Source organism: Carassius gibelio, chromosome A23 (genome assembly GCF_023724105.1).
Source record: "Carassius gibelio isolate Cgi1373 ecotype wild population from Czech Republic chromosome A23, carGib1.2-hapl.c, whole genome shotgun sequence".
NCBI classification, from domain to species: Eukaryota; Metazoa; Chordata; class Actinopteri; order Cypriniformes; family Cyprinidae; genus Carassius; species Carassius gibelio.
The window spans coordinates 13,964,789-13,991,047 of NC_068393.1; the positions used below are offsets into that span (position 1 = coordinate 13,964,789).

Consider the following 26,259-nt stretch of genomic DNA (forward strand, 5'->3'; position numbering starts at 1 on the left):
GTGTGTGTGTGTGTGTGTGTGTGTGTGTGTGTGTGTGTGTGTGTGTGTGTGTGTGTGTGTGAGAGAGAGACAGAAACACCATCCCTTTCCAAAAACTTTCAGTAAGATATATCATAAGATGAGTGAAATAAAGAGGTTAGAGAAAACAGACCAAGATCTTGAAGCTTTATAAAAGTTCACATTGCGCCATCTAAAGGCGTATTATAGTGATTGCATGTATTTACCTGTCAATAATTGCAGGCACATTTACAATGCCGCATTGCATGCACACATAATTTTGCACAACTCTCAACACAGTTCCATTGGGAATGTTGGAATGCAATAACATATAATAATATTTCCGTCTGAATCAAAGTTATTGACAAGGATTAACGATCTGAAGAAAGAATGTTGTATGCTAATTTTGTATCGTTCGTGAACGGATCGTTGTTTCAGAATCAAATTTTAAAGTTAATCAAATGTTTTGTGATTTAAAAATAAAACAGTTGATCTGATTTACTGTCTTTTGCGAAGTAAAATGTTAAACGTTCCCTCTGGAGTCGATGTCACCATCCGTCTGCGTGACGTTGAAACCAACAGAAACAAAACAGTAACTGCATGAATGATACTGTTGAATCAGTTAACGATTCTGTATGAATCTTTTAGTGATTAATTCAAATGAATCGAATCACTTGATGAATCAGTCCCCAAAACTAGCGAAGTAACCTTCGGAGTTCGTCAGCTTAGATTTCAAGGCTGTGATACGTTTAGTCTTGTTTTATAAAGTCAGTCAGGTATAATGACAAAAATGGTTACAAAATTCAACGTGTTTTGATTTGTTGTGACATTGTTTCACTGCCTCAGCAGTTGAGAAGAAGCTGTTGGCTCGTGTGAAGCTTCTCACACCGCTGGATCTTAAAACCCGTCGAGTTTTTCATGCTTCTTCAAGAGAAAAGGGGGCTGGAAATCTCTTCGGGTTAATGTTACAAGTGGATTCGATACTTCAAATAAGACTTTACCAAACATTGATCAAAGAAGCAATCGAGGCGCAGGTACATTTTAAAGTCTTACAAGGGGAATGGCTGAGACTAACCGGACCGAGGTTCATGTTTACGAACAGGTTGTTATCCTGTCATCATGTGTACTTTCGTTTTTTGGGTCACTTTTAATTATGTGCACATTTGCAAGATGGCCTGATCTGAGGACCACACCAAGAAAACTGCTCGTGTATCTGTCTGTCACTGACCTTCTGTCTGCACTCTCTTACTTTTACGGAGTTTTAAAGAGTTTTAAATCTGATTCTGGGGATTGTATTGCGCAAGGAGCAATTTCCACATTCGCCAACACCAGCTCATTCTTCTGGACTGTGTCTATTGCCATCTACTTATACGTTTTTATTGTTAAGTCCAGCCAGAGACAGGCCAACAACTTGGTGCTTTACTTTCATCTTATCAGGTAAACTCGCTACATTTCTTCACAGCCAGGAAATCCTTAAAGAAACACTTCACCCCAGAAATATTCGCTCGAAACTCTTTAAAAATGTACTGACCACTGTGATCTACCAAACCTGTAATGTACTCTTTTTTTTTTTCTTCTGTGGAAAACAAAAGCAGTCGTTTTAAGAATGACTGAGTCACTGTTCACTTGAATTCGCGGGGAAAAGGCGAAATATCCATTTATAACTTTCAGTGGTTATTGAAAGTGCCAATTAAACTATTTTCTCAACATTCAATTCAACATTCAACAGTCAATTTAATTATAAAATATTTATTAATGTATAGTATTTATTAAATTAGTTTACGTGTAGTTAAAGCAGTTTCTCCTACATAAAATAAAATTCACAAATTTACACAATTCTTTTACATAAGGCCTTCCATTAGGATATGGAATAGGCTATTTTGTACTTTTAAAAATGGAATTAGTCATATTTATATGTATGTAAATTATATAGTCTAAAGTCTTAATGTTGAAGGGTTAAAATCTTGTGCATCTCATGCTTATCTTTTATTTTAATTTACAGGTAGACTGGAGATTATTTCTTATATTACAGAACTTGATGAAAGGAACGGAGATTATTTGTATTCCTTTTATGGTATTTTGCCTTTTGAATCATGTTCTTTCTGTTACACAAAGATAAAGGGTTTAAGAAAGTCCATATTCAATAATTTAATAAATATTTCCTGTGTAATAAGGGAAAGGTTTGGTTTTCATGAACTGGCTTGTGCAGCCTTGTGGATGCCTGTTTGCAGTCTGATCTTGTGATTTGTGGTTTGTGTCAGCTGGGGCGTTCCTTTCGCCATCACTGTGGCAGCCCTGTCCCTGCACAAGATCGGCTATGACGCCTCTGAGGTGTCTGTAGGCTGGTGCTGGGTGAACATCCAGGCCGAAGACCGTGTGCTGTGGATGCTGCTCACTGCGAAGATCTGGGAATTCATTGCCTATGTCACACTGCCAGTCCTGTACATGCTTATTAAAATACACATTCACAGAGCAGTAAGTCCACTGCGGCTCATCACAGACAGTTTAACAGTACAGCTTAGCAGAGGGTTGCATGACATTTTCATAAACTCATAATGTGTGCAACGGCCAAATAATTTCTGGAATAATGTCCAGAGCTAATGTATAAGGGAAATATAATACTATCATTAGATAGTGCTTTCTAGGCCTGGAAATGTCATGAATATTACTAAAATCTTAAAGGTCATGGAAGTTTGGGTCATCAGTAGATTTTACTAGTTATGCTGACCTATAAAATATCAAAATATAAATAAAAAAAAGGCATTTAAAAATCAATTGGATAAATTATGGAAATTCACTTGTAAAAAGTGACGGGAAGTGCATTGCTGAGAAAATTAAATATTATGCAAATAAGACTGGCCCACATTCTTGTCATAGTAACAATTGTATTCTGGAAACCACATGCTGTAGTGATGGGGGTGTGTGACAATGCTGTTTCCTCGCAAACATTTAAAAACAAGTTTTATGCCCCCCAAAGCTTAATTTACAGTAAGAACTGTAATATCATTCAATATTATTAACATTTAAAATAACTGGTTTCTAATTGAGTATATTATCAATAGTAATTTATTCCTATGATGCCATTACTCCAGTTTTCAGTGTTATTCTGATATGCTGATTTGATGCTCTAGAAAAATTTCTCATTATTAATGTTGAAAAGAGCCATTTGCAGTTCTTTGCCTGATAGAAAGCTAAAAAAAAAACTATTACATTTTAAATTTTTTATCTTTAATTTTGTATTAATTCTTGCTCAATAAAAGCATTAATTTTATTCATTGAAAAAATCTCATAGACCACACAGCTTTTTTTAGGTGAGCTTTTTCTATAAGACTAAAGAATGCTGATCTCTATTTTATGCCATTTTTCTCTGCAACGTATTTAAGCATACAGCCCTGTCTGAGTACCGTCCCATCCTGACCAGCAGCCCTGTCTCTCAGTCGCCATCTTCCATGGCAGACATGAAGCTCACCATCATCCCCATCATCTTCATCGTGCTCCGCATGTGGAGCACCATCCGCTTCCTGCTCCTGCTGACTGACTCCCCTGCAGGACACAACCCAGTGCTGGTCACCTTGCATGTGAGTCACCCGCTTCCACTTAGCCAGAAATGATCTAAATTTACTTCCACCTGAAGTCCCATTCATGCAGTTTAATTGTATACTTCATCAAAGTCATTTATCTGTAATGCCCTTTATTGTATTGGGCAACCCAATAATTCTAAATTCATTTTTTTAATAGGGTATTGGAAACACCTTTCAAGGAGCTGCGAACTGCATCATGTTTGTGCTGTTGACTCCCTCAATTCGCTCACGTCTGGTGGCTCAGCTGTGCTGCAGAGGTCAGGACAAACACTGGCGTTCACCATCAGTGTCCCAGAACAGGGCAAGTGCAAATACGCCTTCACACAGGGAGGAAAACACCAGCCCCCAAACCTGGGAGAACAATGAGGCGTAAAAGCTGCTATGATCCTGTATCTGAACGCATTTTGAATGCACAAGGCTGGAGTGAAAGCTCTGACTTTACGGCTCTCTGTTGTGGTTGTTGGAGTAACATCAGAGCCTTACACTCAGCCTTCTTGTTTGACCAAGCGCCTTCATGGATTACAGGGGACTGCGGTCACATGCACAAAGCCCGCAGAGCACGGAACACAAACGCACTTTCTGTAACCGGTTTAGCTCAGCACTTTAGGCGAGTAAAACAGTGCCTTCTGTTTTCATTCTGCTGCCGCAAATATCTCATATTCATTTAAATAGAAATGAGATCGGTAGCTCAGGGGAAGCAAGGATACAGCAGTTTATTATCTAGTGACCAAAATGGCAAATGTACTGTGAAGTGTTTTTACAAGGGATCTTTCTCCTCTTACTCCCAACAAAGCACATGCATTCTTAATGCAATGTGATTACTTTACATTACAATTAATATGCATTTTTAAAGCATGATTTATGTGTATTATATGCTGTATTTATATGTTCAATGTATTGGATTTTTTTTGTGTGTATGAATGTATTATGTCATAATCAGATTCTTCTTTCGTTCACTTTTCTCTGTGTAGAGTCACATATACCTAACAAGGACACAAGCAGCAACATGCACATTTATTGTTATTTCACACAGTGCCTTAAAAATACCTTTTAAAACAATGGGGAAGTGGCTTTTAGTCTTTGTATACGTAGTTATGGATTTGTATTATAGTTATATTTTATCAACTGATTTCAATAAAGTTATTGAACCTGTCAGATTCAGTATTATTTGTATATACTATTATTTGGTTTCATAAATATCTAGCTTTTGTTTTTATATTTTCTGTTTTCATTTTTATTTTTATCAAATTTTTAGTAATTTTGTTGTGTTTTGTCATTTTTATTATGATTTGATTATTGTTTCCAGTGAGGTTTACATTAGTTTTAGTTTTTATATATTTCCAGTAACTGGAAATAACTGTTTCAATTTATTTAAGTTTTTTTATTTTCATATAGTTGAGTTTTTTTCATCTAATATATATAAATGATTGGAGAAGCCCTGCGTTCATCAACAGGAAAAAGTCAGTGGCATTTTGATGAAACATAACAAGGTCAAATATTAGTAGACTGAATTTTCATTTCATGCTGACTTTAAGATAATAAATTCATGAATTTTTGTTTTTATTTTAAAGTATTGCATTTGTGTTAGTGGCTTTATATCTCCAAACATTCAGAGGTCTCTACCATCACTGAACACTCTTTCTTGGCCATAATATGGGTAAGGTTATGGAGAATCTGCTTGGTAATTATCTGTAAATTATTAAATGATTGTGCCGGCACATTCCCTCAATCCTTGACGTTCCGTTGAGTCTCCTTTGACTTTGGCTAATATGTCTTTAGAGTGGAGCTGAGCTGAATCTGAGCTTCTCCAAATATTTGATCATGCATGCTGTATAAGAGAATCAGTCTATGCCAGTTTCACCAAGGTCAGAAGACAGAGCGACTTCTCCATTATCTCAGCTTGATACCAGATCTACTTTTAATGAGACAAGAAGAGGAACTAGTCTGAGGAAAGCCGGGAAAAGGGCACGAGCTGAATACAATGGCAAATGCTGTGCTGATTGGTTATGTGAGCTGAGGGAAGAGGATGTTGGATATACACCAACTCTTGTGGTATTGCTAACCCTGAGGCAGTGTAAGCTGACAAGCCAGTCCTGCGGCTCATAACAACAGTTTATTGACAAAGTGGAAACTGGAATATGGATCAACAGTCATTTTTGAAGCATGTAATATTAATTTTGGCATGAACACAAGTGTAGTGTAATGTTTTACTGGCAAGCTAGGACAAAAAACAAAACAATCACTTAATTTTGGTTATTCGTTTTATGGGCTTGGCACTTCATTAACAAAAGTGTCATTTTAGAAAATAGATTTACCACACTTGGGTTCACACTTCCTTGGGATTTAAGCACTTTATGGAAGTACATAGTTCTGTAATCTATGTATTATTTGACTCTGCTCTAGAGTTTAAAAAGGTGTGTGTGCGTGTGTGTGTGTGAGCTTGTTTATGTGGTTAATGAGGACACAAATTTGTATAATGACATGGGTATGACACAGGTATTACAATGAGGAGGTGGTTTATGAGGACATTTTTAGAAACGCTTATAAATCATACAGAATTAGTTATTTTGAAAATCCAAAAATGCACAAAGTTTCCTGTGAGGGTTAGGTTTAGGTGTAGGGTTGGGGTAGGGCAATAGAAAATACAGTTTGTATAGAATAAAACCCATTACGCCTATGGAGAGTCCCCATAAACCACATTGTGTGTGTGTGTGTGTGTGTGTGTGAATGTAGTTGTTTGTCATTTGAGAATTTTGATTACCAAGTTTTAAGAGTTCATACTTATATATAACCTAATATATTTTTTAGAATTACTTTAGTTTTTTTATTTAATACATAACAGAATGACATTGTTTGGGTAGACCCTTTTAAATTTTTAAAGATACTTTTTTGTATTTTCATATTAAAATATATTTTCTGACTTAAGGCTGTTTTTTGGTAAGTCATTACCAAAAGAATTACCATTTCTTGAACCTTTGTTCACTTCAGAGTCCATTGCTTTTGTGGGTATCTGCAATGACTGCATATCACTGCAGAGGACAACAACCTAAAGAGAGAGCTTTTTTAATCCCGCACAGACCCGAGTGTGAGGACACACACCTCATCACAATCTCTAGTGGGGTGTTCAGCCCTCGACCTGCTGAAATAAACAGCTGAGGATCTCGGTTTAAGTTGATGAGGTCCGATCAGTTTGATTAATGAGTTGCTGTAGCAGGAATGGGAATGAGAGAATCTGCAGTGCTGCACTGCAGGAGGAAGCAGATGCTGGTCAGAGAGAGACCCCTGCTGTCCGTGCCACGCTGGTCAAAGTGTTTGGGGTTGCTGCTTTTTCTCAAAAGTGGCTCTTATAAAATACATTTCATGGAATAGACCTGATCTCTTTGAATCTTTTGAGAATTAATATAATAATTGAGTTATTTGTAGGGTGTTTTTAAAATGTAGAGTTCCATGATATGAAAAAGTCACATCAATAAGTTGCAATTGTTATTAAACAGAAATTAAAATAAAATAAAAATTGCATAATGTGATCTACGTTTTGCAGAATTACGTTTTAACGCCTGCAATGGGTGTCAACAGTCAATAATTAATTTGACATCTAATTTCCAAGTTTTTTTATATTTATATTATTATTATTTTATAGCTGTTCTGTTATCAAGCTGGCAGCATAAGAGGAAATACCCTGGATCATGCCTCTTGCTCGTGTCTCTGAGTTATGTCCCTGGATCATGTCCCTTGACTGTGTGTCTGTGGATGACTGGCCTGAGTGCCAGATATTACTGGCAGCAATGCAAACTTCATTAATTAGCTTCACAGTAGTAAGATGCCTATTTTTTTGCAGTGAAATGGTAAACTAAATGATCCGAATCTGTTCGAGGCTCGGTTCTGAATCATTCAGCTTGTTTTGTGTTTACTAAGGCAATGAGGCGTTTGGAAGGGTACGATACTTCTTAAGGTAGAGAACAAAATTAATGCTGGATGAAGTGGGTTATGATGTCATTTACAAGAGATGAAGATTTTTCAGGGCAACACTAAACAACTCTGTAAAAAGGAGGGAAAGACGTTACAATGAAGCACATAAGCATAGCAAATTTAGGCATGTACTCTTTGGACAACGTGTTTTTCAGCATTTTCAAACCACTGCAATGTAAATACTATGGATATTAATATGGTTATCAAAGATAATTAGATAATTATTGGAAATAAAAGATGGTATGTTGTTGTTGTTGCTGTCATCTATTGATCATCTATTGAAGACTAACAGTCTGTCTCAGAGGTCCACATTCAGATCCTGGACTGGTTCCCTTTTCACACCAAGGCAATACTATCTTCATAGTATTTCGTTTCATGTGGTTATAGTCTATTTAATCTATTTGGCCCACTGTGTTTACGATTTATTATTTCATATACTGCCACCAACATAGACATTTACAATAAATATTCCTGAATTGTACATTATTTAATTGCATAGCTATGCAAGATATTGTCTCCTGAAATAGTTTAAGTTATGATTGTCTGGACCTTTGCTGGGAAGGAAATTTAGACTTTAATTGACCCTGGTTATGCTGACAAAGGGGAAAATATCACATCTGTTTAGCACATAGAATTCAGCATTTTTTTTCTTCTACTTATTTCTTTAACTCAGCAGGAGTGGGGCTGAAAAAATTATAAAAGAATATTCCTTTTCAGAGTGTTAGTGAATTCCTTTTATTTCTGACTACGATGTTTTTCCTTTAGAACATGACATTGAGTAATTATTCAATTACAAACTGCAGAAGTTATTCTGATAAGTCAAGGGATTTATTCTTTTCATAATTTAGGTGTAAACCAGCTATCTTAATTATAAATAGGATCTTAATTAAAATATGCTAATTTGCAGGTTGTGTGTGAAGTATGTAGGCCTGTTAGAGGACAACCATCATTTTTTATTTTATTTTATTTTTTTCAGAGAACTGAAAACACCAATAATTCATTTAAAATGTAAATTTATTTATTTGTATTTTATTTTACTTTTTACATGGGAATAGTTTGAGTTAGGCTACATATTTTAGATGAGACAAAAACTGCTTGTCCTGTACACTTGCATAAACAATTTTCACCTATAAGGGGCGCAAATGTTCTCCAAAGAAGTATGTTATTATTATTTTTTTTTTTTTTGTCTTTTTATTATTAATAAATTAATAAAAAATATTTTGGTCTGCTGGCCTTGAAAATAAATTTAAATAACACTACATGCAAGACAAACTAAATACATTGTTTGCCATAGTCTTTATTCATGCCAGCATTACCTTTTAATTATTGCCCTGAAGGAACCCATAATACACATGAGGAACAGAAAGTCTATTTGTGACATGCATTAGTCTGTACATTCTCCTCTGCTCAATGTTTGCAACAGGATATCCTCTTACCATTTTTTAGCACAACAATCATAGTGTGCATGCAGATATAAACCAAGATATAGACCTCAGAACATCAAAAAACACAAGGGTTAGTCAAGATGAGATCAAAAAATCGACAGGAAATGGCACAGAAACCGGATGTTGACTGTAGTTAGCATAAGTTGGCACAAGAAAGCATGCTTTAAAATATCTTGCTTTTTCAAAAGTAAATGCATATGGTGACATCACTAAAGCAAGATCTTTCTAACTTTCTTTTGTCACTAAATTATATATACACACACACACATATATATGTATAGTGGATTAAAAAAAAATAGAGAGGAGTTTATTGTTTATTTAATGTTTATTTCAAGTTTAAACTCTCAAATTCTGTTTTACCTTTTTTCTTTGCTTGAATAACACAAAGGTAGGAATTTAGTCAAAGAAAAGAAAACACTTGGAAGTACCAGAAGCCCAATGATTAATGGCATGTGTTTTTTTTGTGCTAGGTGTAGATAAGTAGGTAGCTTTCTTTTATCTGCTTATATGAGTGGCTTTAATAGCAAACAACTTTAACCTTGGTTTTAGGGTCGGCTCCAATGTCCAAAGTACCATATAAAGATAGAGCTGTCATTTCTTTTCGCTGGTGTTCTGTCTGACCGTGTTGTAGATTTAAAGCATGAAGGAAAAGATGGACATGGAGAAAAGTGAGAGGAAGGGGGTAAGAACTTTTGACAAAAAGTATATTTCTGCCTCAAAATTGCTTTACACTTATTTTGGTTTGGTAACAGACAGACAACAATCCACACAACAATATTTGTTTGTCTTTTCAAATATACTAAAGCTGCTCTCATATGACTAAAAATGTATTTTTAATATAGAATTTTATTGGCATTTACATATTTCTAAAATGAATGCAATTGAACAGAGAGTGACGCTGATCCTGGCTGCAGCTTCTCTGATCACCGGATTTGGTTCGTCTTTTCAATATGGATACAATGTGGCTGTGATCAACTCACCTGCCCAGGTACCGACTTTATATTATATTATTATATTGTGTTATATTAATTATATTCTTGCAGTTTTAAACATTCATCTCTGATCAACTTAACTCTGATATTCTGATAAAAGGAAATGAAGCTGTTCTACACCCGAATATATGAGGATCGTTACGGTCCAATGACAGACAATCTCCTGACCCTCCTGTGGTCCGTAACTGTGTCCATGTACCCACTGGGAGGGTTTTTTGGATCTCTCATGGTAGCCCCATTGGTGAACAAATTCGGGAGGTAATTTCCTTTGAACTGTATTGGGTTGTAAAAAAAATATCAGTTGTTTTTGTCAAAACATTGCATTGAATCCCAATTATCATTTTTTTTATTGTCTTTTTCTTATAGAAAAGGCACACTCCTGTTCAACAACATCTTCTCTATTGTTCCTGCTATAATGATGGGTGTGAGTGAGATGGCAGGGTCATTTGAAATCATCATTGCTGCACGCTTTATAGTGGGCATCTGTGCAGGTCAGTAGAATATATGTAGGAGTCAGTATGGATCAGCTATTATGTTTAAGCATGGCATTATGTGACTGTGTTTTCCAGGCCTGTCCTCCAATGTGGTGCCCATGTATTTAGGAGAAATCGCACCCAAGAATTACAGGGGGGCCATCGGAATAGTGCCGCAGCTTTTCATCACCGTTGGCATCCTTGTTGCCCAAGTGTTCGGTATTCGTAATATCCTGGGAAATAAGGAAGGTAGTGTACAGTCCGCTGGATAGGGTCACATATGTGACCCAGGACCACAAAACCAGTCATAAGGGTTAAATTGTTTTAAATTGAGATTTATACATCACATGAAAGCTGAATAAATAAGCTTTTAATTGATGTATGTTGTTTTTTAAAGGATATTATATTTGGCTGAGATACAACTATTTGAAAATCTGGAATCTGAGGGTGCAAAAAAATCTAAATACTGACAAAATCTCCTTTCAAATTGTTTATTTGAAGCAAAGCTTTAATATTTTTACAGTAGGAAATTTATCTTCATGGAACATGATCTTTACTATCCTTATGATTTTTGGCATAAAATAAAAATCTATAATTTTGACCCATACAAAGTATTTTTGCCTACTGCTCCAGTTGGAGAAACATGCCCCTGCTGCTCGTGGTGATGTGTGATGTTCTCTCTCTTCAGGCTGGCCCATCATGTTGAGTTTCACAGGGATTCCAGCCGCCATTGAGCTGCTGCTTCTGCCTTACTTCCCTGAGAGCCCACGCTACATGCTCATACAGAAGGGGGATGAAAAAACTGCCAGGAAAGGTACAGAAGGAGTTATTTTAGTCTTCCATGTCACAGCACACAAAGAAAATGTGCGGTTTACAGTTGGATGTTCACCAACGATGAACTCAGCAAGATGGCAGGAGTTTTATGGTGGAGTAGAGCTGGCTTTATCAATTGGACTTATGTAAATCATCTACAACACATTGGACACTTTTCGTCATTTTTTATTTAAGAGAGGACCTTGTTGGATTCTTGTAAGCACCTCAAGTTCTTGTGTACAATGCAAAAAAAAAAAAATTTATCATTCTTAATCAGTGTTTTTATCTTTTTTTCTGAGTAATGTTAATGACGTACATGGGACAGCTTTTAATCATTTTACAATTGCTTTGCATTATGAAGAGATTTAATTTAGGGTTTTAATGTCAGTTTACGAAGCAACCAAAATGTCATGTACTCAACATTAACATCTTGCTCATTGAACTTTTGTATTAAGTGCTGTATCACGCTCGTAATCGGGCTGCTGATCTGAATATCACCATGGGAGATGTTGCTTAAATGAAGACTCTGATGTGTTGTGTTGATTAGGACTGCAGCGGCTGCGTGGCTGGGAGGATGTAGATGAGGAGCTGTGCGAGATGCGTGTGGAGGAACAGTCAGAGCGAGCAGAAGGTCGACTCTCTGTGCTTAACCTCTTCACCTTCCGCTCGCTGCGCTGGCAGCTGCTGTCTGTAATCTTCATGAACATGGGCCAACAACTGTCAGGAGTCAATGCCGTAAGCACCACTTTAAAACATCACACAGATGATTCATTTCACTACTGATTATTTCTGAAAGTGTAAGCATGAGGTTATAAGTTTTAAATGTTTTGCTCAACTGAATCCAAATTTTAACCCAATCTTTAGATTTATTATTATGCTGACAGCATCTATAGCTCAGCAGGAGTGGCTGACGATCACGTTCAGTATGTGACGGCGGGAACAGGAGCAGTTAATGTCTTTATGACAATAGCAGCCGTAAGCCACTTATTGTCTCGTTTTGTTTTTTTGACTTATTAATTCTCTTAATGGGTTGATACACCTTATGAGGAGCTCATTTACTTCACAAAGAATATGACTTTCGGTTTGTGTAGGTGTTCATAGTGGAGAAATCTGGTAGAAGGTTGTTGCTACTGATCGGCTTTGGTGTCTGCTGTGGAGCCTGTGTTCTCCTGACCATAGCACTCTACTTCCAGGTATAACAACACTGTTTTCATTTAAATACAAACTACAGATGATCAAATAAAAGATGGGAATATTACTAGTTTAGAATGATTACGGTAGATATTAGTTTTATAATTAGATATACGTGTATACTGACTGATATTGTACATTCTATTGTGCGTGCTTATTTGCCCTGATTTTACATTATCTTTGCCATCACCTTGATTTCAATTGATGTTAATCGTTAAAAACATTAATGATATAATAATAGTTAACTATAATCTTAAACTAATTTCGAAGTGAATTTCCATATTCATGCTGTACATTTAGACAGAATATTTAACAATTAAAATTTATTTATCCTTTATTTAGCCAGGAAAAAAATCCCATTGAGATATAATAATCTCTTCTTCCAGGGAGACCTGGTCAAAAACGGCAGCACACATATAGTTTCAGACACATAAATAATTAAAACACACAAACAATCCAACAAATCAAAAATAGATCGAAGTTCAAGAAAAACATTTACAAGACTCTTTAAATGTAGAATACAGAATAAATTTACAAATGCTCAAAGATGGCAAAGACTCTAATTTCAATACATTTTGTAGGTCGTTCCAAACCCTAGGGGCATAAAAAGAAAAAGCATGCTTTCCAAATTCAGTGAATACTCTTGGGACTTTTAAACAAAGATGCAGCTGCGATCTGGTACCATAACCATTAGTATAAAAAGTTAAAAATTTTGTAATGTATGATGGTAATTTACCAAGGAGTGCCTTTGCAATAAATACATACATGTGTAAATATCTCCTATGATACAAAGAGGACCATGATAAAGATTCATACAAAATACAATGATGCGTACGGTATTCTGCACCACATACAAAACGTAACGCTGCATGATAGACAGAGTCCAAATTTCTTAGTACAGAGGAAGCTGCATGCATGTAAACAAGATCAAGATAGTCAATTATTGTTAAAAAAGTACTCTCAACCAGTTTCTTTCGGGCCTCATAGGGAAAACAATTTTTAAAACGATAGAAAAACCCTAGTTTTGATTTAAGCTTCTTCAGCAATTGATCAATGTGTACATTAAATGCTAATTTTTCATCTAGCCATATACCTAAATATTTATAGGAACCGACTCTTTCAATTTCTGAACCACATAAAGTTGATATTGTTATGTCTGTATCCTTACGGTGAGTGCGGTTAAAAATCATATATTTTGTCTTCTTTGAATTTAAAACTAATTTTAATTTATCCAACGTACATTTTATAGTATTAAATGCTTTTTGTAAATTCATCAGAGCTTGTTTTATAGATGCTGCTGCTGTATAAATAATTGAGTCATCAGCATATAGATGCACATTAGCAGAATCTACTCCTGAATCCAAATCATTTATAAAAATAGAAAATAGGATAGGAGATAAAATAGATCCTTGTCGAACTCCTTTTTTAACTTGAAGAAAAGGAGAATTATAATTTTCTATATTCACACATTGAGTTCGTTCTGATAGATAATTATCAAACCATTTCATAGCAGCTTCACTAATACCTATAGATCTAAGTTTCTGTAATAATAAATTATGATCAACAGATTCGAAGGCTTTTGAAAGGTCGACAAATAATGCGGCACAGGACTTTTTACAATCTAAAGAGTTTATAAGGTCATTTGTAACTAATAAAGCTGCAGTTAGGGTACTATGACCTGCTCTAAAGCCTGACTGGTAATCGTTAAGAACATTATTATCTGTTAAAAATTGTTTTAATTGATCGTTTAGCAATGATTCAAATAATTTAGCTAAGACTGGTAATCTAGAAATAGGACGGTAGTTGTTAGGATCTGAAGGATCTCCACTTTTAAATAAGGGAATAACTGTTGCCGACTTCCACGCTCTCGCAATAATATTTGAAATTAAACTTAAATTAAAAATAGAAGCAATTGGCTCTGCTAAAATACCAGCAGCTATTTTAAAAAAATAAGGCTCAATTTTAACCACCCCTGCAGATTTTTTGACATTGAGTTTCGCTAAAGCATTATAAACCTGGGATGTTGTAATAGGAGAGAAATTAAACACCTGTCTGGGACAATGTTTATCAGAGACAACTAATTCTGTAGAGACACCTAAATCAGACTCATAACTTGAGCCTGCAGTAAAAAAATTATTAAAAGATTCAGCAATATTCGCTCTACCTCTAACAATATTTTGATTAACAATTAAGTGATCTGGAGTTTTAATTGATAAACTCGTTCCTGAAGTAGATTTTACTAGCTTCCAGAATTTAGTAGGATTATTTAAATTTTCATTTACCATAGAGAGATAATAATCACGTTTTGCACATTTTATTGAATTAGTACATGAATTTCTTAATGCTCTATAAGAACTCCAATCTAATAGATCATTTGATTTTTTTGCCTTCGCCCAAGCAGCATTTCTCTGTCTGATAAGTGTAGAGAGAGTATCAAAATATTATTGTTTTAATGATGTCATAGTCAATAGGTCATTTATTGGTTATTGACATAACATAATGATTAATTGTTTATATGTATTGTAACATAAGTGCAAAAAAATTCTAATATTTGTGTTTTATTTTTTATATATTTAAACAAACTGATAGTATATCTACACAAAGTATTATTTTATATTTAAATTGAAATATTTTTGTCCAAGTAATGTCATGGTAATATTTCAATGTAAGTAATTTATTGGTTATCGGCAAAACATACTAACTAATAGTTATTAAACATATCAATCATACTAACAGTCAAAAAATTAATAATAATTTTTTGATTTCTTGAACCCTATTCAGATTAGAGATGATTATTCTGACTAATCCGATTCACTATAAAGGGGTTTCCCTGTGTGGCCCTTTGTGCTTGAAGTAAATTCTTGTTTACAGACAGACAGGTGTTATAAGCATTGTAAAATATCAAACCCAGCAGAGATTTTCATTGTAGAGCTGTGAATGTGCAGGCCTGATGAATTTGCCTCTTGGGTCTATGTGAAATGCAATGCTATAAATGGTAGAATAAATGCAGCACTTTCCCCCCACAGACTACACTGGACTGGATGCCCTATGTCAGCATCGTCTGTGTCATTATTTATGTCATCGGACATGCTATCGGCCCAAGTGAGTTCACACCAATCCCGTAGGGGCATATTCCAGATGCATGAATTCACTCCCTCCCTTTCATTTGTTGTATTCCTTGGTGGGGAATGACAATAGATTTATGCTGCAGTTTCTGCAATTTTACATTAAAACCTTGGAGTGAATGTGGGAGAAGTGCTTTAAAGTGGCAGTAAAACAGATTGCAAAAGCAGCACAGTGTTTCAAGCAATCTCTTTTCTTACTGCCTATTACAAATCTAATGTGTTGGATGATTTGCTTTCTCCGCATCCCTCCATACAGGTCCTATTCCTAATGTAATCACCACAGAGATGTTCCGGCAGTCTTCTAGACCACCAGCATTTATGGTGGCTGGCACAGTTCACTGGCTCTCAAACTTCACAGTCGGCCTGGTCTTCCCCTTTCTAGAGGTCAGAGGTCAAATACAACTCTTACAAAGAGTCACCGAATTGCACTAATAGATACTTTTGTAAAGTTATCAAAGGAATAGTTCACCCAAAAATTATAATAAAAATTAGCTGGAAATGTGGAAATGAGTTTGTTTCTCCATCCGAAAAACATTTTGAGACATTTAGCATTGCATCACTTGCTAAATGGATCTTCTGCTGTAAATGGGTTCCGTCAGAAAAATTTAAAACAACTGATAAATATCAATAATCAATCATCAAAATATCAGTGACCCCACACGACTTGTGGATTATTGTGAGGTTTTCAACAGCTGTTTGCACTTTCATTCTGTGGCACTCATTCACTGCAGAGCATCTTAGTGATGTAATGCTACATTTCTCCAAATCTGTTATGATGAAGAAACAAGCTAAGTCAATAATTAATTATTTATTCAATGTTTCAATGGAATCAGTGCAAATCCTTTAATTTACAGTTATGAAACTCACTGAATCATCAAAGCAAACATTTAAAGAGGACTTCAGTTAAAAAGAAAAAAATATCCTATTTCTCTCATTTGTGTCCACAGACAGGCCTGGGTGCTTTCAGTTTCATCATTTTTGCCTGCATCTGTCTTGCCACACTTATCTACATCTGGGTGGTCATGCCAGAGACCAAAAACAAGACCTTTCTGGAGACCAGCAAGCTTTTTGCTCATAGAAACAAGGTGGATATTGTGGCAGAGGCTGGGGACTCTGTGATCAAAGAGACCAGCGTGGAAAGAGGCAAAGAGGAAATTAAAAACACATTACTCTGAATGGATAAGGGGTCGTTTACACAGGACATGTTCTTGTGTATGTCTACAATGCTTCGAACTGTTTTAATGCAGTTTATTTTTCAGTGTATGCCAGGGTTTTGAGAGCAAGACCAGGTCATGTATTTTAACATCAAAATATTGTGCCATCTCATTGTCATCTGTATTTAGGGTATTCACATATAAGATTATTCAAGAAAAGAAAAACATGTTTTAAAAATCAGGTTTAAAATGCATGTCCCAAGTTCTTGCATTCATAGTATTTTCATATGATTTTTGAAAACTTTTATACAAAGTTCAACAAAAGATTTAATTTAATGACAACTGATGTAATCATCACGTGTTAAGTAATATATTTTATATATATATTTTTATGATATGAAGTATTGTGTACAAATTTTATTTAGCATGAATAATTCTTTATAATAACTGTCATTGCATATTTTATAATAATGCCATGTCATAAAGGTCAAATGATCTTTTAAGAGACTTTTTGACCTCAAGGGTCTGCAGGTGTCCTTTATTGAATATAATTTTTTGTTTAATGTTTTTTGCATTTTTCTATATGTTTGTTGCATCATATGACTTTGATTTGGACAAAAAAATTTCAGATATTTATCTTTTTTAATGAAGGTGCCTCACAGCTAAATTCCTTTTCTAAGAAGTAATAATTAAAGATTTTATTATTTAAAAATGTTTTTCTTTGTCATAGTGATTTATTTCCCCCCTGTATTTTGTATAAATGAATAGATTTGGACTGTGAAGGTTAAGAATGCAAATATTTTTTATTGAAATTCTTCAGATATGACATTATTCAATTGGGCAAAAATACATTGAAATGCTTTTATTTAAAATACAGATTGAACAGAATATACCTTTTTAACTGCAGTTATTCCCCTGGGTGAGTATACAATTCAGGTTAGCAGAGCCAATATTGCTGATATTGTCATTCGTTTAAAAAAGCTCTTAGCCTGTAGCAGCCTCTTTCTCTCTCAGTAGCAAACCTGCTCAGCCTGCAGCTGAACTCCTCCAAACAGACTGAGCGGAGTGATTCCCCAGCTCAGGACGTTCCCTTTCACCTTGCCTTTATCACACAACATTTGCTCGTTAATCTCTGCCATAGTCAGCACATAATCCCACACATTTACATCGGTCATGTGCCCTTCAAAAGCATCATTGGCTGAGATCCCTAACAGGCCATCCTGGTCCTTCCCCAGAATGAGGGTTCCTCCGGCTGAAATGGTGTATCCTGTCTGGATGTAGCGCTTTTCCCCAACCAGTCCGTTCACCCACAGTTCAGCCCCTCCTGAGTGTGATGCCCAGGTAAAGCAGTAGTTTGTCCATTCCAGGGATTGACGTTCAAATGGTAAATTCACAAACTGATCTCCGATCCAGAGACCCACTTCAGAGCCCAAAGTGACCCTGAGCTCGTTGTCATGTGATGTGGAGTAAGAAAGCACAGTGAGGTCTTGCAAGGCCGGTATACGGACGTTCATGCAGGCTGTGAAGGACTTGAGGTTCATGGGCTGGGATAAGATCACCATTGCATAACTTTCCAAATTCTTTTTTGGGAAGTAGAGGATGAGTGGCGATATATGTTGCAGGCCTTGAGAAGGAAAGATGACATAGGTCGATAAATAATTTTTTTTTCATGAAACAAGTTGAATTCACGTCTGAGCTGCTTTTTCAAAGAATGAAAGTGCATGGTGAACTGGATTTTCCAAAGCTTTTGAACAATGTTGTTTTTGTAAACTAAAACTAAAATGAAAAAATATTTTTAAAAATGTCATTAATTGAAATAAAATAAAATTGCCTTTGCAACTAATTGAAATAAATACAAAAATGACTGAAATTAAAATAAATAAGAAAAAATGAATAGAAAAAAATAAACAGAGAAATAAAACATTTAAAAAAAAAAAGCAAAATTACTACAATTTTAAAATGGTTCTGCAGCCATACGGCAGTTTGTATGAGGAACAGTCACTATTGAAAATTTAGCTCGACAGCTTTTGGGCACCATTCCCTTTCATTGTATGTAAAAAGCAGCGTGTACATTCTTTTACAAATTACTCATTTTCTGTTTCGCAGAAAAAAATTCATACAGGTTTTTTAAAGACAAGAAGAATTTAAATTTTGGGGTGTACTATCCCTTTGAGATTTCCCTGTAATCTTGACATTTCTCATCAAAAGTTATACCTGGAACCATTTTTTTGTCTAGTGACACAATAAGGCTCTCAATCTTTTTCAGCTTAGCTTCAATCTCTTCCTGACGGCAAATTCCTGCAAGAAACCACAGAGAAGAGAATATGTTCAGGCACCGCAGGCCTAACAAAGAGCTTTTTTCATAACTGCTGGAAAGGATGAAGCCCTCCCCTCACCTCCTTTGCTCAGACGTGGGAGGAAAGAGGACTCCACCACTCTTTCATTCAGAGGCTGGGCTATCCGGTAGTCGTTCCACAGGGTCTTATTTTCATAGTCCATTAATGTGCTCTCCAATTTCCTGATCTGAAGGTCACCACATTAAAAGTTAAAAGAAAAGCAAAAAAGATTTACAACTTTTTCATGAGAGCTTTGGGAGGCACCTGATTGTGAGAGAGGGTGATGGGCGAATCAAATACTGTCCACAGAATGCTCTCATGGCACGGCGGCGTGGTGAGAGAGCCCTGGTATCTGAAAAAGTGATTGAGGTTCTCTGGAAGCATGGAGCGTACGTTCAGGTTAGTGATATTCATGGCCTGGCCTGCAAAGAGAGAAAAATAAAGAAAATGAAGTATTCATACGAGGCTGCACAGAATGAAACATCTTTGCAATGGTCATCCAAACTATACTGGATTACCTGCATACTTGATGTTTGCCAGGTTTGCAATGAAATCACTGTAGTACGTGTTCTCAAAATGCCCATCCTAAATACAGAGTATCCATATATTAAATACTAAGGCAAACATTATATTTTACTATAAACATTATATTTTTACTATTACATAAAAGATACATATCATAAAATGTATTAAAAAGTCTGAAAAAAATGATAAATATGACTATACTTTTTTAAAAATATTTACAAAATTACAAATCGTATTCTTTTTTAATAGTGAGTTGAAACTAAAGGAGGTAGTGGCATGATGTTGCTAGTGAACACACTATTAGCCAAGCAATTACAAAGACATTTGCAACTGTACTACATATTGCAGCAGATTAGAATGCCTATGGGTGTGTTACTTAAACAATGACCTCCCCCATACAATGCCATTGGGAGCCTGTGAACTGCACACATGCTTGTGGGAACAGAATATCAGGCAATAGGCCACCACACATTGGTCTGATCAATTAACCCATATAGTTCAGGGAATACAGATGTCTATCTTTACTCGTGCTATGTGCTTCTGGCAATGTGCGGTCATCTGGTGCAGCCCAGCTTTTTTCAAGAGGATTCACATAGACAATAATTAGAGTTTTTCATTTTCATCATTTTTCTTTGAAGATAATTTGCATTGCCTTGTACCCATTAGATGGCAGCACTGCACCACAATGAAAACATAAAAAATTAAATTAACATTCTAATTTCAAACAGGACGAAAAAGATGGTTACAGACAGTCTTACCTCATAAAAAAAGGCTAAAACTGCAAGACCGTCTGGTTTATCTTTGGCCTCGTCGAAGCTGCTGTACTTATCAGAGTTGTAATGAACCACATGCAGCTGTGACGAAAGAAATCGAACAGGAAGGTGCTAGAAATTACACTTCAAATTGAGTAATGTGAACTTCAAGTTCTTCCGAATTGCTAAATTAAAGTTTCTCAGTTTCTCAAAACTCTTGAGCAAACTAAATTCAGGAATGCTATTTACAAAACAATACAATTTATAAAAGAAGAAGAATAACTAAATATTTGTCTGAAATAGAACCTGACATAATGTAGTAAGATTTCAGGCACATGTCCAGCATCACTTGGATGGACAAGTCCTCACACCTACAGTCACTTAACAGCTTTGCTTTATTTACATCTAGGATGTCTCTAAATGTCTTTATGCATTCATGTGTTGGGCTAAAATGAATTATGTAGATACTTCTGCCATGTAGCGGATGCCGTCCAGTGTGTGCTCTGATCCACTGGCCTCCAAGTCCCAGCCTCCCCAGTGCAGATGCATCTGGACAGCAGTGTAGTTGTCTGGAAACCCCTCTGCAATCTTCATAGTCTGTGGCAGATGAATTTCCACTGTCAAAAACAAAACAAAACAAAAATTGTGGGCTACATTCATGGAAAGCTAATGTAAAGATTACACAGACAGAAGTAGTAAAATGGGAAACATGTATTAAATAAAGACAGATGCTATAAAGATACCGTTAGTACAAAATAGATTTTGGCCGCTTTTTAACAAAAGGGGGTTGACATTATAGGCATTATAGAAAACAGCCACATAACAATAGCAGGCAATCTATATTAATAAAAAAAATATGATAATAATAAAGAATTGTCCATTTATTCTGAAATGGTTCTAATATAAGTATCCAAACCAGAATGTCCATTGTTTTTCATGAGAAAGCTGCCGCGCATGTCGTCATATCCCGTCAGCTCGAGCTGGAGCAGCTGCGGATTGTAGCGCACTTTGCGCCGCTGTATGTCAATGGGAGACTGCTGGTTACCGCCGCACTCGGGAAACTTTTCTGCCCAATGCTTCTGATCCATTTCTCCTTCTGTATGAAAAAACGAAAGGCATTTAAGCAGAGCGCCCCAAATTTCAAAGTTAAACTTTGCCGATTATAATATTTGGAGTTGGGGAGGGGGGGGGGGGGGGTTGTGGGGGTACATACACACGTTTTAAAATGCCCAACTTTACAGCAGAAAAAAAAAAACATTTACAGCCTGGTTCAAAACATTTTTGGCCCTATATAGCTAATTTTGACCTTCATGACAACTGGGGGGGGGGGGGGGCGTTTTTATATATATAACTTATCCATTTAAATGATATTAAGCCTTTATCTTCTGCATAATTAATGGCGTGTCACTTGAGTGTCATATGGATTGCTGCTGCTGTCACCAGCTCCCGCCTTTTCGCTAATTTTTTGATAATCCTGGAGAGATGCGCTGCCAAGATTTTTAACTGAATGAAACGTGAGAAATTAAGAGAATCTTAAGGCTTCAAATCCATATTTTGTAAAAAAAAAAAAAAAAAAATCTGAGTTATAACCTAAACATATATATTGTATATTCATACAATTTCATAAATATTATATATATATTTTATTTTTTTTTAATTTTTTTTTTTATATAAAAATGATATAAACTCATTGTTCTCCCTCACATCACTCAAATCTAACTGTGTTAAGTCAAAACATTTTTTTTTATTACGTTAAAAAAATTGTCATATCCCAGCAGAAACATGAAAAATATTATAATGTGTTCTATGAGAGTGTGTGCCACCATGTTTGTGTGAGTGAGTGAATGAGTGTGTGTGTGTAAGTTTTTTTGCACTGGGGATATTCTGTAGTCTCAGCCCTTAATCTGGGCATAAATGTTTTCTGGATCATCTCAGATTTTGTATATCAAAAAATAATAATATTAAAAAATAAAACAAATTAAATGTAATGAAAAATGAAGTTTTCTCCTAAATACCATTAATTACTATGCGGGTCAAAATGACCCGGGAGGGACACATTTATTACTTTTTTATTTCACCCATTTAAACTCCCGAATCTACTAAATTTTATGTGTGTGTGTTTGTGTGTGTGTATTCCCGGTGCAAGTGTGACAAAAGTAAGAAAATTTTTGACCAGTCAATCAACACATGATTTTTATAATAATAATAAAAATAATTTAAAAATCCTAATTTTCAGGTCACAATGACTCGAGGGATGGATGAGGGTTATACAGGATTTAAAGGAAATAGCAGCGAGAATTTTCGTTAACGAAAATGTGCCATCGTGTGAAGAGGTAAGCATAGCAACAGCGGCTTACGTCACATGCATTAATTCCACTGAAAATCATTAAATTCATAATTTTTTACTTAGCCAGATTTTTATTAACCAGGTTAGATCATTATCTTATCTTACATTATTATCTTTCATTGCACGCCAGCCTTATATCTTTTCTATCCTCAATTTTCTTATTTATTTTGATATCCTTTTTCTGATAACTACTCTTTGAACAACTCTGTTCACTGTCATTTGACAAAAAAACTTTGTACAGCTGCTATGGTCTATTAGGATTAATGGTGAATATTTATTTAGAAAAGGATGCACTTGCCTGAATATGTCCATTTATTTCCATCTATTCCAGCTGATGCGAAATTCAGCAATCCGGTGAATAACAGGACTACAAACAGCTGCATTCTCAGTGTGCACAGACTCTCTGAGTGTGATGTATGCTCTAACAGTCTCTTCACTGACAGGATTGTGCAGAGGTGCAGAGAGTGACATTGATTGCAACGGTTGACACCCAGAATTCTAAGGGCGTGTAGTAACATGGTCATTTAGAGAAGTTTTGTCTATTGGCAAATAACTCTTTGAAGCAGCTGTAGTTCTCAGGAATCACTAACAGGCCCGTCTGGTTTTGTTCACTTTTTTTTCTTTCTTTTTTTATGCTCTTTAGGTTGCACTTTTTTAAATAATATTTTGATTGGAATATATAGAGACTTTACTTATCTATAAAGGTGTAATGTTAACATGTCAAACTGTTTAAAATGATGACATGAGATGAAGATTAATGAAAGCTGATTTATTTTAAGTCATAAAACAATTACAATGCTAGTAGCAGGTATTTCAAGGAAATCATTTTCTGCAAATCAATATAACATAACGTGACTATTTCATTTTTTCAAACTATATATATATAGATATATTGTTTATACTGGCTAAATCTAGATCGTATGCTAAATGAAGTGTATAGATGCACTCATGAGTAAAGATGTTTAACAGTTTTAGACATTAACAGTTATGATGGCTGTCACAACATGTTTTTACAAGTTGTTCTATAGAGGAACGGAAATTTGAAGAAGAAACTGGGAGACAAGATAAAGGAGACTGCAGTGACAAACAATACAAAGTCTGTTTATTTTATATGTATTTATATTATTCGTATAGATACTCCTAAAAGTCCAAATGGATTAGCCTATATGCCTTTTGGTATTCTACACATGAAGATGAAGTAAAACAATGCACAAATTAGGAAAAGGGTACAAAAATATCAAAGTGTTTTGATTTCTCAACACTGTTATTTTAATTATTGGATGTGAAATCAACATCAAACAGGCCAGTCACTGATTAAATGAGGTTCTTAGAGTGATGGAGTCTGAAGAAAGAGATCACAAAGGTCAAAGGTTACTTTGAAGACTCCAGAGTCGCTGATAAAGGAGTAAAGGTGCTCCATTTGGTAATTTCAAGAGCTTTGCATAACACTGTCCAGAGCTCTGTGGAAACATGTTTGTAGTTTGCAAAAAAGATAATAGCAGCACAGTTGTAATGAGGAAAAAGATCAAGATGTACCTTTCACATAAATTCAGAGTGATATGAGAACAAATCTACCGGCCCTGCTTTGGGAATGTTTTTAGTCAAGATCAAAAACTTAAAAACTCTCTTAATCTGACATAGTTACTTTTTATGGATTTCAACATCAATGCTATAACTAAATCTAACTGACAGTAGGCTATGTAGTGTATTTTGTGTATATTTGTGGAGTATTTTTTAGATTAAAGCACCAGGGGAACATCAGCCACACTAGGGATATTATACATTATGCATGACATCAAAACTGAAAGTTCCTAAATTAAAATTACAAAACACATTCATCCAAATCTATAAATCTAGCAAGGGCACAGAGAACAGGAAAATAAGGGTACATAGACAGATAAAGATACCTAGATAAAAAAATACTGGAGAACCTAGCGTGCTACCAGTCAAAGACATAAAATAAGAAACTGATACATTTAGAGGTTACTGCCCTTGTACAAGTGATTATGGTCTGACCAATGTGTTTTTTGATGGTTGATTGGTGCAAGTAGAAGGATTTTCTGTATTTTGCAGCACTAATAAGACAACAGGTGTTTTTGTTCTAATTGCCTTAAGCCTTGTCAATCTTCAGTGGTTTGAAATAAAAATCTAATTTCTGTGTAACTAACTGTAATTAGTCACATGCCAAGTCAAGCTATAAAGTCACAGAGTGGAACTCCACAAGATAATGACAAGCATCCAATAGACATACCATTCAAAATGTTATTCATTTTTTTACTCAGCAATGATGCATTCAACTGATCAAAAATTACAGTAAATACATTTTAATGTTACAAAATATTTACATTTCAAATAAAAGTTGTTCTTTTGAACGTTTAAAGAATCCTAAAAATTGCATAATGGTTTTTGACAAAAATATAAGGCATTAACTGTTAACATTGCGCAACACTGATAATAATAAGAAATGTTCCTTAAGCATCAAATCAGCATAATATAATAATTTGTGAAGGATCTTGTGACGCTGAAGGCTGGATGCTGAAATTTCTGCTTTGCCATCGCAGAAATAAATAGCTTTTTAAATTATATAAAATATATATCAGTTATTTTGTCTTGCAATAATATTTCACTATATTACTGTTGTGAGAAATCTCCAGTGGCCTATATTCTGAAAAAAAGACAAATTCAAACAAAACATTTTTTATACATATAAAATGATAACGCTGTAGTTTATAGTCACCAAACTCATAGAACCATAGAAATTATGTTCTGCATGCCTGAGGACTTGAGCCACCAGTATCCTGCTTGTCCTTTCATCATGGCAGGACTTGACGTACCTTACAGCCAGGTTAGAGCTTGTTGAGGTTTCTCCCAGAATGTATGGCATTTTGTCCTTTTGTTGTGTCTTTGTGCTGGATTGTGAATTGGGGGAAGAATGTTTCCCTATTTGTGTATAATTAGGGCATGTTGTTAAAAAGTGCAGTTCTTTTTCCACTTCATGTTGTTTGCAGTGTGGACACAATCTGTCTTCTTTTGTAGACGGGTCTGTCTGTGTCTGTCTGTCTGTCTCTATAGTGGGATTATGGTCACTGAGTCTGTACATGGTCAGGACTTTCCTTAGTTCAGGGTCTGCCACTGTGTTCAGGCATTCTGCCAATTTATACTCTCTGTTTAGAGACCGATAGGATTTTGATTTACTTTGCTGAGCTGTAGCTTCTCTCCAGTGTTTCAGATATTTCTCTTTCTGTGTTTTAATGATTTGATTTAGTCTAGCTGGGGTTTTGGATTGTAAAGTCAGTTCTGAGACCAGTTGGCTGAGGGGGCTTTTCTCTGGGTTCAGTTCTTGATAGTTTAAGGCTTTATGGTGGAGGGTCTCAGTATGACTGCTTTTTAGGTGCGCATGGAGTTTAATGGCTTTTTTTGGGATTTTAATTGTTAGTGGGTACAGCCCTAATTCTGATCTGCAGGCATTGTCTGGAGTTTTCCGTTGTACACGAAGAATATTTTTACTGAATTCTGCCTGCAAAGTCTCTGTTGGTTGTTGGTCCCATTTGGTGAAGTC

The 26,259-nt window shown here is 35.4% G+C and overlaps 3 protein-coding genes across 3 annotated transcripts; 2 read left to right on the forward strand and 1 right to left on the reverse strand.

Annotated features, from left to right (window-relative positions):
• The first annotated feature begins 678 nt into the window (after positions 1-678).
• LOC127944166 (G-protein coupled receptor 157) lies at positions 679-4,733 on the forward strand. The gene is made up of 4 exons (XM_052539979.1): positions 679-1,434; positions 2,259-2,472; positions 3,381-3,575; positions 3,736-4,733. The coding sequence occupies exons 1-4, from the start codon at positions 1,058-1,060 to the stop codon at positions 3,949-3,951; spliced, it is 1,002 nt and encodes a 333-aa protein (XP_052395939.1). The 5' UTR covers positions 679-1,057; the 3' UTR covers positions 3,952-4,733.
• A 4,814-nt stretch (positions 4,734-9,547) lies between these two features.
• LOC127945067 (solute carrier family 2, facilitated glucose transporter member 5) lies at positions 9,548-17,456 on the forward strand. Its single transcript, XM_052541604.1, has 12 exons — positions 9,548-9,674; positions 9,882-9,980; positions 10,085-10,242; positions 10,351-10,475; positions 10,554-10,706; positions 11,146-11,271; positions 11,818-12,005; positions 12,135-12,245; positions 12,362-12,463; positions 15,488-15,563; positions 15,843-15,970; positions 16,534-17,456. Exons 1-12 carry the CDS (start codon positions 9,633-9,635, stop codon positions 16,759-16,761), a joined length of 1,536 nt encoding a protein of 511 aa, XP_052397564.1. The 5' UTR covers positions 9,548-9,632; the 3' UTR covers positions 16,762-17,456.
• A 68-nt stretch (positions 17,457-17,524) lies between these two features.
• Positions 17,525-23,164, reverse strand: LOC127945065 (carbonic anhydrase 6). The gene is made up of 9 exons (XM_052541603.1): positions 22,999-23,164; positions 21,270-21,449; positions 20,822-20,970; positions 20,360-20,455; positions 19,595-19,661; positions 19,341-19,498; positions 19,137-19,263; positions 18,955-19,038; positions 17,525-18,364 (listed from the first exon to the last, which is right to left on the reverse strand). Exons 1-9 carry the CDS (start codon positions 23,081-23,083, stop codon positions 17,751-17,753), a joined length of 1,560 nt encoding a protein of 519 aa, XP_052397563.1. The 5' UTR covers positions 23,084-23,164; the 3' UTR covers positions 17,525-17,750.
• Positions 23,165-26,259: the final 3,095 nt, after the last annotated feature.

Excerpts from the sequence above, each read along its gene's own strand:
- LOC127944166 (XM_052539979.1), top strand. The coding sequence starts at position 1,058 with ATGGCTGAGACTAACCGGACCGAGGTTCATGTTTACGAACAGGTTGTT. Across the intron at positions 1,435-2,258 it reads CTTTACTTTCATCTTATCAG|CTGGGGCGTTCCTTTCGCCA; the intron begins GTAAACTCGCTA and ends GGTTTGTGTCAG. Across the intron at positions 2,473-3,380 it reads AAATACACATTCACAGAGCA|CATACAGCCCTGTCTGAGTA; the intron begins GTAAGTCCACTG and ends AACGTATTTAAG.
- LOC127945067 (XM_052541604.1), top strand. The coding sequence starts at position 9,633 with ATGAAGGAAAAGATGGACATGGAGAAAAGTGAGAGGAAGGGG. Across the intron at positions 10,476-10,553 it reads TATAGTGGGCATCTGTGCAG|GCCTGTCCTCCAATGTGGTG; the intron begins GTCAGTAGAATA and ends TGTGTTTTCCAG. Across the intron at positions 12,006-12,134 it reads AACTGTCAGGAGTCAATGCC|ATTTATTATTATGCTGACAG; the intron begins GTAAGCACCACT and ends CCCAATCTTTAG.
- LOC127945065 (XM_052541603.1), bottom strand. The coding sequence starts at position 23,083 with ATGCAGCTGTTTGTAGTCCTGTTATTCACCGGATTGCTGAATTTCGCA. Across the intron at positions 19,264-19,340 it reads TCACCCTCTCTCACAATCAG|ATCAGGAAATTGGAGAGCAC; the intron begins GTGCCTCCCAAA and ends GGTGACCTTCAG. Across the intron at positions 19,039-19,136 it reads CCCACGTCTGAGCAAAGGAG|GAATTTGCCGTCAGGAAGAG; the intron begins GTGAGGGGAGGG and ends GGTTTCTTGCAG.